General features: G+C 36.3%; 1 protein-coding gene across 1 annotated transcript; it reads right to left on the minus strand.

Annotated features, from left to right (window-relative positions):
- Positions 1 to 1357: 1357 nt before the first annotated feature.
- Positions 1358 to 2994, minus strand: LOC149663598 (uncharacterized). The gene is made up of 4 exons (XM_089841963.1): positions 2448 to 2994; positions 2060 to 2399; positions 1812 to 1988; positions 1358 to 1721 (listed from the first exon to the last, which is right to left on the minus strand). The coding sequence occupies exons 1-4, from the start codon at positions 2992 to 2994 to the stop codon at positions 1358 to 1360; spliced, it is 1428 nt and encodes a 475-aa protein (XP_089698089.1).
- Positions 2995 to 12438: the final 9444 nt, after the last annotated feature.

The raw sequence follows: 12438 nt of genomic DNA on the forward strand, positions 1-12438 counted from the left end.
TAGATTAAAGTTTACGCAGATGTGATAATATAGTTAAAACAATAACCGAGTCAAAATGTTCAATAATTTGTTTATTTCGATACCTCGCATAACAACTGTCTCGTTTTCTCGCTTTCCCGCTCAATAAGTAGTGGTAGCTACCGCCCTCTTACCGCTAAATTGATAAATTTACTAATGGCGCGAAATTTAAGTCTTTTTTGTGTCAATGATGTATTTTAAAGTTAATATTATCCGAACGTAGATTCCTTACACCACTTTTACTTATTTTTTAGTAAAATAGCTTAAAAAGGATTCTAATTAAGCTTGAAACATTTGCAATTTTTACTTGGGTTTTTCCAACTCTATTTATAAAATCGAATTCCGAATCGAAACCACAGATATTAATATCAATTTTATAGTGAAAAACGTGATCTATCTAACGATTAAAGGTTTGTTATCGTGGGATTATTTTAACTCTTGCTAAGGCTTATATCTACAAATAGAGCCCTTTTAAAAGGAATTTAAGCCGCCCAAAAATTAGCTACACAATTTTAAAGAAAAAATAGAACCGTTCACATTTACCAGTACCAACCCTAGTTTAATAAATATTATTCTGTAAATTAATTAAGATAAAGTTCTGTAGGTTAAGTTTAAAATGAACCTAATGAGTAAGTTACTGTAGTTTATTACTAGACTGATTTCATTCATAATAGGAATGCTATTTTATAAACAATGAAAAAACCCCGAAATTCTAAATTAGCTGGGGTCATCTTATAATGTATATAGTAATACTAATTCTTGTCACTAGAAGGTGGTAAAAAGTAATATGACTGGGACATCTTGTTCTAGTATATATCGTGCCTAGTGCTCATCGTAGAACATAATGTCTAGATAGATGCAAACCGCCTAGGTCTTTCCATGTATGCACAGAATTTTATCGATTATCAGGAATATGGGACCATCCTCTTGAGAAAAACTTTTAAGCAGTATTGTGTTTTTCCTGTAGTTTTGTCCTAGCACTCTGACTTCCGGGCTTACAAGAACTTTCATTTGAGGCAAAACCAGAATTTCTAGTTCCAAAAGCTGTCCTCTTAATTCTTCCTAAATAAATTCTTCGTAACCTTCTTTGATCGAATCACCTTCATATATGAAATTTTGGGCTTTGCCACCAGCACCATCGTTCTGTTGTAGACACAACCATCTTTGATGCCGCAGTGCCATTGTTTTTGGCACAGACTTGAAACATCGCCAATTTGTATTTTTAAACTGTGAATGTTTTGCCTCGGACCTCATACACCAATGATGCCTAAGTGGTCCAAATCTTTCCATTTGTTCTGGAAAATGATTCAAGTAATATATTTTTGGTGTTATCGTGTTGTCAGGGTACAAAGCTTTGAAATTTTCTCCATGCGCTTTTTTTCTCCAAGAACTTTAAATTGAATATAGTATCGCGATTCACGACTGATGACAAAGACAGTAATGTTATTTTTAGCAGTAAAATAAAATTTTTCCAATGCAAGTCACTTTCTGGAATTTTATCACCGATGTATAACGGCATATTGAACAACAGAGTTTTCATGGCTGACGCAGTTTGTTTGAGCTCTTTCTCTAAATGACCCTTTTCAATTATCGCCGGCTTAACGGAAATTTCGTCTTTCCCATAAGCGAAGCCCTGAATTTTGTAGTTTAATTCTTCAAGACTAAAGTATTTTTTCTGATACATAAATTCTTTCAACATAAGCCTGATTTCGTATTTAACAACCCCTTCTAAAAGCACGTGCATAGGATCATGAAGTCATTGTTTTGTAACTAAAAATCCTGGAATTCCATACAATGGGCTTTCTTTATTGACACCATATTGCTTCGACCAATAAAGTTTTGCTTGCTTTGAACAGTTTTTTAAGGAGAGGCACCTATCTTTGTGTTCTAATTCGTCTCTTTCTTGAAAATCAGAGTGGAGGAATGACTTTGCTATATCTGGTTTGGTTATCTCGCATGTTCTACAGAATCTAAATGCCCCCCTACACCTTCTTTAAAGCCACCAAGTTCTTGAGCTGCGAGGGTATCACCCGTTACGTACGCGAGTTTGCCCTTGAACATTCTATTTTCACCATTAACATAAAACGCTTTCCCATTTTCTAACTGTTTTAAACTCTCTTTAAAATTATTTATAAGTTTCTTTAACCCAAATTCCTTAACATCTTTTTGTTTAGCTACAGCTAATAAATTAATATTGGTTAGCTTTGACCGAAATTCTGGGGGAATATTGAGAAGTTGCCAGTACAGTATTGTAACCTTATGTTTTTTAGCATGAGATCCAATAGGATTAGCTATTTCTAAATCATCAGTATACAAAGAAAATAAAAGATAACTATGGGCAACTGATTTCAAGTCCTTAAAATGTGCTCCATCCCAAACATCTGCCATTTAATATTCATCAACATGTCTCGCACCCATAAATGGCTTACATAAATATTTCCCTGTTTCTGGCATTGTAAGAAGAGCTTCCAATGCTTTATCGAATGGAACATAATAAACTGTTGGTTTAGAATTTGAACTCTTTGTGTGATCCCTCATCCCCAAAACTACTGACTCCGGGGGAATATAATTCATTTTGGATTTAAAGAATGCGTTTTGTTTGTGTGTGGTCTCAAGATATTGGATGGGTGCATGTTCTTTATCAACCTCTTTATAATGATCCAGAAGGGCCTTAGTGGCTTCAAGCACGGAAGATATCTGATTATCACTTAATTTGAAGCTTTCCTTCAACTTTAGTATATAGGCTGCTTCTATAAAAGTTTGCTTTGAAGCAAAGATGTCTATCTCAGTGTCACTATAATCTTCTAAATCTGGAAAACTATTTTCCACCATAGTGTTATCATCTAAATTTTCTTCTCGGTCATTACGGTTCTTCCTTCGTTTATGGCTTCTTAATGAACTATAATTCTTGAAGGTGGCCTTGCAATTTGTGCAATGATATTTACAATCAATTCGATTTCTATGTTTACCAAACATATGTTTTTCATAAAGAAATTTTTGTTGGGTAAAAAATGGGCACACAGAACACTGGAAAAAATCTTCCAGATCCATCACAAACGGTGGTAAAAAAACTAGAATTTAAATGAAAAAAATTAGAAAAATTAAATATTAACTTTTGTTCCCATTATCTAAAATCTTATTTAGTTTGTGAAAATAGAACCGATTGCCCCGGAAAACGTTTTAGTCTCTCTAGTTGAGCTAAGAGATTTAAACTTGAAATAAATGGAGAGCACCCCAGAGCAATAAACGGAGTAAGGATAACTCTGTGAGTAAAATTGACGCTAAAAAATTATAATTAACAAAAATTCCATTCTATATATTTAACACAATCACTTTCGCGATAGTTTTTCAGAATTCTTTATTCAGAGTCTTTTGAATCATTTTGATGCGTTTGAAAAATCGCGCGCTACGGTCATAGAGACATCTGGCGACGATATTTCCGCGGAAACGGCTGACGCCTCGCTTCAAAACAGACTAATGTGTATTAAAACTATGGTAATTTAATTTATGCGCCCTCAAAAATATATTATTCCAACAGGCTAATAATCCTCAGAAAACCTACCCACTGATTACAGATTATGGGTGATCGTTTTATTACTGTCTAGGTTGGGGATTTATTTATACCGCGTATTCCCATTACCACATTTAAAAACAGAGTAATTGCTTTCCTAAATACATAATTTTCAGACTGGGAGGATTGTTACCATTTACACCAGGAGGCCAGGCTATTTGGTGGAAAAACTGCAGTACCAAGTAGCCTCGCCTCCTGGTGTAAATGGTATCAATCCTCCTAATCTGAAAACAATGTATATGGCAACGTGATAACCCTCTATCTCATACTTTAGTGATATCCCACCTTCCGGTGGCGAATAGTATTCTCTATTGCTAAGTTCAAGTTGTCCCCAACTGTGTGTTGGGGGTACACAGTTCACTCCCCTCTCTATCGAAAACACTATCTACGGCTTTTACACCGAGTACACTTTATAGTGATATCCCATATTCCGGGGGCGATATTATTCTCTATTGCAAAGTTGTCCCCAACGTTGGGGATACACAGTTCACTCCCCTCTCTACCGAAATTACTCTATACGGCTTTACACTGAGTACACTGTGTGAGTGGCCCCTCGATTAAACATGGTAATAAATACCATGGTAAGTAATAAGAGACTCACCTTTGCAAGGTCTTTTTTGGTATCCACTATCTATGAAATTAAAAATTCAAATTTAAGTCCTATAAACAGAAGCAATTAAAAAGCACTCACCAGTCTTGTAAAGGAAACTCAAGCGAAATAAGAAGATCCGTCGTTTTCAGAAATACGCTGTTATAAAGCGCGTGTCTCCTCTCGTGGCAAAACCTATATTTCCGTTTAACTTCGACATAGCTTAATTCAAACAAATCTAGCCAACAGGATTGAAAATATTTTTCTATTATTACCACCAAGAAAGCTTATATATTCCTCATGTCAAACCATCACTTTAAAAATATGTTGTGCTAAAAAATGTGCATAAATAAAGTCCTTTTCACAATGTAAATTGTTGCTTATTTTATGAATATAGCCAATATATGTCGAAAACCGCCCAAAATCGGCTATAACAAAGTGACATAGTTATCACACAGTAAGTTCAAAGTGCAATAGTGCAGCTCGTATAGCATCAGAGAGAATTTATAATAGGGAGTGGAAACTGAGGAAAATTATGTTGCTCAAAAATCACGTGATCAACAAAACTGGCCAAGTCTATTTCCGGTATAATATTTTGTGGCCCCTCCCTCTAGGGTGGTTCTAGAATGTTGCGGAATGGTCTCTAGAGGAGATGGACAGTACGTTTTTAGGGAAAGGGAAACGTCTGACTTAAAAAACTCCAAATGGCGAAAAAGAGGAGAGAGAGAGAGATATAAACGCGCTTTATAAAATCCGCCGAAAAATGGGAAAAGAGGGGGGCAGTAAAAACAATTTTCGGTACGTTTTGTTTTAGGATGCACATCCTTTGCGCATGGGGGGATTGACCTCCTCGCCTTATCTCTGTCATCCCCTATGCCAACTGTCCGCGCGAAAACTGCGCTCAGGTGCCGCGGTGTACCGTAGATTTACCCCCGTTTTCACCACGCATGGATCCCGCCTGCCTATACTGATTCTCTCTCCCTCTTTCTCTCCTCTTTGATGGCGCCAGTTGCACTCGAAATCGTGAACCCTTATTGGGTAATTGTACAACCAATAGTGATTGAGGGCAAACTTTAAAATTAAAGGAGTGTCATGTGACCGGAAATTTCCCAGGTTAGTTTTAGCGTCGCAGCGTACTTGTTCGAGCTACATTGTATTTAGCACTGTCAAGGACAAGAGCTTTCACTCCCCATTATAAATTCTCTCTGATAGCGCGTAGCTTACCATGGGATTTTTTTTGGCTCTCTGGTGTCAACAGGCGAAAGCATGAAGATTTACAGTAATCAAAGACGAAGTTGAACTTCTAGGGCTCATTTAAAATTATTTGAAAGTTTCTTCAAATAAAACTCCACAAATTAAGCCGAATGGGTTGCAATAAGAACTTCTTTGGCTAGAAAATAAAGACCCATATTTCCAAAGTGTCCTTGGAGCTGGCAGAGGAACAACTTCTCGGAGAGTTTCATAGGCTGATGGTGATTTCGCTCTCAAATATAGACACCATTTGATAACGGTAGGATGTCACATTTTGGGCTTTCGCTGTTTTTTCTTCATTTGTTGTTCTTAAGTTCTCTTTTGAGCAAAATTAATCATCGTCAATTGACTCACTGAACAAAATATTTGGTTCGTCTGAAAGGGACTGCTTCAGATTTTTTATAACTCTCTTCAACTGTTGTATTTGCTGGTTTTGCATTCTATTCTAACGGTTTTTTACTTTCAAAGCGGCTACTTAATCATTCCTAGACATACTCTGAAAATGCCTGGTACTTTTTAAAACTTTTAACTTCAATCTTTTTTCCTTTGCAAGTTGACATTTTGCAAAAGTTTTGCAATTTATACATCTGGAATCCATATTATTCTTAATGAAACCGTTACATTTCTTACATTAGCTCTGACTATCGTTATCTTATCAATATGACGAAACGCGGTACGGGTCTCCTCGGAGTGTGTATTGCGTTAATGTTTATTTTACCGTTTTTTCCTCAAAGGCTCAGTTAATTCTCTTGCATGTGAACGTGCTATTCCTGCGTTTCGCATTTCAGCTACATCGTTGATGTCGTTACTTTCAATGGCAATCACTTTGTTAAGAGTAAACCTTTGACTATTAAGCCTCTATGCAGCCAGTGCAGTAAGTTAACTTTTGTCTCCATTATTTTGATTTTATCGGGTGATATTGAGGTGAATCCGGGACCTAATCTTAAGAGTCGTTGGAAAGTCTGCCTCAAGTCTTTTCGTAAGCCTCAGAAACGTTTTCGCTGCAGTGTGTGTGATCTCCACTTTCACGTCAAGTGTGTTTATTCGAATGTTTTAAAAAAATCTCTTCATCTTGAGGACTCTGGCTTCGTGTGTTTAAATTGTGGTTTACCTAATTTGAATGACTCTTTTTCGATAAAGATAAGAGGTCTCTCAATATTAACGCTGACAGAAGTACAAAGAGTTCAAGATCTTTTCATGTGGCGAATGTAAGAAGTTTAAAAAATAAATTTCTTGACTTATCGGTTTTTGTGGAACGGAACTTACCCGATGTTATTGGACTTACTGAGACATAGCTTAGTGCAGATATTTCTAGTACTGAGTTCTTTACTGAAGATCATGTGGTGTTTCGTAATGATCGTGAAACTAGAGGTGGTGGAGTTCTTTTGGCTATTAGCCAAAATCACTCGCCTGTCGAGACTGTCATTGATAATGAACTATATAAGACTGCCACTGTCAAACGTCTCGAAGTCGTTTTTTCGTCCTCTAAATGCGACTCAAGATCAATTCTCTTTGGGTGCGTTTATGTCCCCCCTCCGGTTACCCAAGACTACATATTGAGTTTATGTTCTGTACTCAGTGAGATAACAGATATTATTAACAGTCATGATATCTTTGTCTTGTTCGGTGACTTCAACATTGCATGCCTTGGTGTTAATAGACCTGTCCCTGATAGTCTTCCCTCGTTGGACTTTTATGAATGCGTATCCACTCTCGGTCTAACCCAATTAGTCTCTGATAGCACTAGACTTGGCAATACTCTTGACTTGGTTTATATTAACGAACGTCGCTTCATTAAGGAAGTTAAAACAATCGATAATCTTCCTGGTTGTGATCATGATGCGGTGACTGGTCTAATCGCTTGTGAACGTGCAACGCCAAGAAGCTCTTCTACGGAAGTTCTACAGTTGAGTCGCACTGATGTGATGGGCTTGAATGGGCCCGTGGCATTTAGCGTTTAGTGGGGACATTAATGAAACATGGGACTATTGGTTACAACTGTTTTGGTCTTGTTTTAAGAACAGTGTTCCTTCAAGGACGGTATATTCAAAGAGATTTCGGCAGCCATGGATTTCCGGTGATATTGTTGACCTTGCTAATGTGAAAAGAACTTTATACAAACTTTTTAAATCTAAGCCAACTGAGGCTAACAGAGCTAAATACAGACGGTCCTGTAATTTGATAAAAGCTAAAACTCGTCTAAATTTAATGATTACGTGAACGACTTGTCCTCTAAGATTAAGGACAAACCGGATAAGTTTTGGAAGTTTGTCGCTCGTATAACTAGAATACCTATACCGAACTTTAAGAATATTGATAATACCCCTGTCACTGACACTTTTTTGATTGCGTCAATGTTTAACTCTTTTTTCAATCTTGCTTCAATATGTCTGACTCAATCCCTCTTGATGTTGCTTCATTGCCTAATCCGACTAGGGACCCAGATCTCGTTTTTACTCCCGGTTCCGTTGCTGCTGCTATAGTACGCTAAAAGTTCAGTTCTTCGTCTCTTAGTTGCAGGCTCTAGGTATCGGTGGTAATTCCTTGCTCTGGGTCTCGGATTTTTTGAGGGATAGAAAGCAGAGGGTTGTCTATCAAGGTCAATCCTCGAGTTTTCTTCCTGTTACTTCTGGGGTACCTCAGGGCTCTATTTTGGGACCACTACTTTTCAACTTATACACTCAAGATCTTCCGATGAGCATATCTGCACAAAGCACTCTCTGGCAATATGCTGATGGTTTCTTTTTATCCCGTGCTATTAGGACCCTGCACGATTCCGTTACTCTTCAGAGTGACATTGACGCAATCTTTGAATGGGGTTTGCTTAATTTGCTTAATTTAAAAGATTAAAAAGTGTTCTTTCATAATTTTTACGAGGCGTCGCAATGTGCTTAATTATGATTATAAGATTAATGATATTTCTTTGCCTCGTGTTTTCATGTGTAAATTGCATGTTATAATATAACAAAAAATTGAAAGATAATGAAATTGCGTCCACTAAATTAGATTCCCGTCGTTCTTGGTTATGAACTTATGATGAAAATGGGCCTGAAGGAATTATGGAAAATAAATAAAGCAATTATGATATATTTTACATACTTGAAAGAGAGAGATTTCGACAAAAAATCCAAAATATTAAAGTTTCTTCCGTGATATTCGAGATTCTCGTCATGCTCTCTTGAAAGTCGAAAGCATCTATGCTATGGCCATAAAATGTAATTAAAATACTTGAGGAACAATTAAACGTATCAGAAAATAAAATCTTAAAGGTTCTTACTTCAATGGCGGCAACTGTCAGCGTCTGATTTTCACACATTTTCGCCTTAACAATTGTACAGGCTAGTGGTATATTTTTACTATGAAGCGCAATAAGAAATAGCGCAGGATTTATCAGTAATGCGCACTATTTACCCTTCCTTGGATTCGAAAAAATCTGCATTGATGTTTTTTCGCGTCACGCCATTTCGCAAGTCTATTTCGTGTAATGAAATATTGGGGGAGTTTAACTTGGACTTTCATCCGCTTAAGGACAAGAAAATGGGTTTAACTGAAGTGCGAGAAAAATATTCAAATTTGAACAGTGTCCCTGACCATAAGAAATTAGCATCAATAACGACGTTGCGCAAGCTGAATCCTTTTTAGATTTTTTTATCATTTACGTTATTTTAGCAGAAATATGCCTTCAAAACTTTTCCTTCCGCTTTTCAAGAAGGATTTAAGATCCTGGTAATGACGATGACAATTAGCCACATCACATAAAACTAAAGTTATGGCACACCAAAGTGGAGACGTTATTTAACTTATTTTAGTTCTGGTATTCGTTGGAAAGTCCCTGCTTAAATATTATACAAGCTGGTCCAGCAACGAGAACATTTTGCACACCCAATCAATTTATAGGACATTGGTCCAGTGAGGCAGTGACCCCTATAAGTGTCTCAAAGTTATCTTACTTCTGTCCCTGCTTAAAATAAAACCGACGAAATAAATCACAGCAAGACAAGGTTGAAAAGGGGCGGAAATAAGTCAAATACTTTGAGCCTCCTGGAAATTCGCGAGAGCGGAAATAAGCAGAACACTTGAAATGTATCCAGGGACACTATTCTCTTAAAATTTCAATGATTAAATACCCAAATCCAAATGTAAACATTAGGGTTGGTTCCGTAAGGAAAGAGAGCTTAAAACCTTATTCTCTAACCCAAATCCAAATCGACATTTGAATCTCCCGCCAAACATTTCACCATCTCAAATTATTCTCTTATTTCTTTAATCCAAATCGACATTTGAATCTCCCGCCAAACATTTCACCATCTCAAATTATTCTCTTATTTCTTTAAACCAATTCGACATTTGAATCTCCCGCGAAACACGCAAATGTACGTCACTTCCTCTTTCATTGCATAATTTAATTTCAGCATAAATAACACTAAGGCAGTAAATTAATTACCTACGATAAATTAATTTATTACTTTAAAATTAGAATTTTATTCATTATAAAACTAAGCATTTCCTGAAGGTTTTGAACCGTTTAATTGAAATTATTTAAACTATTAGTGATGATCAATTGGCCAATATCGTAAATTAACCGATGTCAATACCAATTTATTTAAAATCAATGAAACGAAAATATCAATATCAAACAATTATCCATTGGAAAAGATATCAAGCTATTCTTTAATTTAAATTTCTCAGGTTAAGTTTCAAAAGATGATGAATTTTATTATTTTCTGACACCAAAATTGGCAGCTTCTTTGCATAATTCCCGAAGTTTTTCTATTCCAAAATAGAAATGTTAACGTTTTGTGATATTAAAGGGGAAATATAAATATAATTTTCGTTTCTTTTGAACTAGTTTCTATAAAGGAACTTTAATCAAATGGCCATTTGTATGAGTACACTTACCGAAAATTGATTTTAATAATCGAGACAATTACTACGTCTTTTAATTAATATTTTATAAATACTACCATATATTTTTTAAGTATGAAAGATTATATTTTTATTTTAGATTAATGAGTTAAAAAAATTGGTATCCGTGTTTCAGTTAAGCTTTGATATTGACATCGGTTAATTTACGATATCGGCTAACGATCCGGATCCTAGTCTGTTTATAACATTGAATCGGAACTTCAAGTGTCACTAGACAGTATATAACTTCAAAATCGAGAGTTAGGAACTTTAAAACAATCTCAACAGGATATCCGTGGTTAAACTTATCATTATATGTGATATTGTAATAAGATAATGTGACGAAGCGGCTCACTGAACGTTGGGCAATGGCCTCGAGTTTTTGCTTGCAATGGTCAAGCTAAAATTCCTCACTAAACGCAATCTTCTAAGGAGCTATTAGTAAAATAATATATTACGTACAAAAATGGTCTCACTTAGACCACAAAAATTATACTTAAATGTCCTAAAATTTTAATGAGAGGTGTATCTAAGAAGGAGATAGACATCCGTTAATTTACAATATCGGCTCGGCTAATGATGCTAATCTGTTTATAAAATTATATCGGAACTTCAAGTAGTAAATGAACAACACTTGAGCTATTAGTAAAAGTATATATTACGAACAAAAATGGTCTCACTTAGATCACAAAAATTATACTTAGCTTAAAAAATTAATATTTAAATCAAAGTAGAAAATTCAGTTAAGCAAAGGCTTAGAGCTGCCGACTGAAAATATTAGCTTCCCGCGTACAGTACTATAGACTCCCGTCTGTCTCTGAGGCGCCCCTAATAGCGCGCGGTTCTTCACAGCTGCAATCTCCACTCAGTATCATCTTAAGCTTAAAATACGAGGTTACCTACGTGCATAATATCGAATCGCCGTGATAGCGAGGCGCCTAGGCGAACTTCGCGAGCCCCGAACATCGCTCGAAAGAGTCGAAAAGCGAACAACCTCGTCCGAGGGATCAGCCACTGGCGTATTCCCCGGTATTACCTCTTTGGAAGTTTTAATGCCGTAAATTCGGGCGATATGCCTTTAATCCGTTCTAATATTGAAATAAAAACTGTAAAAAGTAATCCCGAGTGTATTTCCGCGTTAAATGGCGTTATACGCTTCCCATCTTACACCCTCAGAAAGACTTTATTACAGAGTGGCTTCTCCCTCGTCAAATTTTCCGTATAGAGTAATATTTTGCAAACGCCATCTAGATGTCGTGTGCAAAATAAAAATCGAGTTTTCATGAAAAACATCGAGTCCGTTGAGAAACAAAGAACACGTTTTAGGAGGTGTATGCGTCTCATCTTATTGACTATTCCATTAATTCCAGAAGAGAAGCAAACGCCACTGGGCGTTATTTCCCTGGTGCCAAGAAGCATCGCTAGAGGCCTCAGCGCGAGTCGACTAGCGACGTCTGATGGCGTTGATTCTTGGTGCCAGGGATTTAAATTAAGAGGGCAGCCTCCAGTCCGTTTGTTGGCTTCTTTGCAAGTAATTAATGGAATAGTCCATTGAGCGAGAGCTTGGCTTCTAGCGTATAAATGAGAAAATTGTCACGCTTGCGAAATTTCTCGTAATTATTCAAAACATTGCCATTCCTGGCGAGTTTTTCGAAACTATAATTGCCCCGAACGATATTGAAAATTGCTAAGAAAAAAAAAACATTTTTCATTTCAGTTATTTACAATCAATATATTGAGCTTTTGACGTTTAGCAACACAGGATGCTATAATTTTTTTTTTGCATTTCTGACACTAAAAATTGAGTGTCACATGATGGATTTGGATGTAGAGGGAGTTCAATACGTACACGTCACACGTGTCAGGTTTTTGTAATCCTAAATGGATTTATCCGTAACATTTGTTAATTTAATGCCACATATATGACATAAATCTATTTTTTTTAATTTCGGAGCACTTATGCCGCGTTGTTATAAAAGCGAAGCCATTTTTCCATTGGTGTTCACAAAATAGCAACGTCATTCGCGTCTGCGCACAACACGTCTTACATTTTCCAATCAAAATATTCAGTAAATGAACCGTCAATAGCGGACATAACTTCATC

This window comes from Phalangium opilio, unplaced genomic scaffold (assembly GCF_054372755.1).
Source record: "Phalangium opilio isolate 3A_F unplaced genomic scaffold, DU_Popi_V2 ptg000061l_1, whole genome shotgun sequence".
Classification (NCBI taxonomy): domain Eukaryota; kingdom Metazoa; phylum Arthropoda; class Arachnida; order Opiliones; family Phalangiidae; genus Phalangium; species Phalangium opilio.

What these genes read in the sequence shown, in the direction of transcription:
- LOC149663598 (XM_089841963.1), bottom strand. Translation starts at nt 2,994, where the DNA reads ATGTTTGGTAAACATAGAAATCGAATTGATTGTAAATATCATTGCACA. An exon ending in AGAAACAGGGAAATATTTAT is followed by an intron (nt 2,400 to 2,447) that starts GTAAGCCATTTA and finishes ATTAAATGGCAG; the next exon opens with ATGTTTGGGATGGAGCACAT. An exon ending in ATGTTCAAGGGCAAACTCGC is followed by an intron (nt 1,989 to 2,059) that starts GTACGTAACGGG and finishes GGGGGCATTTAG; the next exon opens with ATTCTGTAGAACATGCGAGA.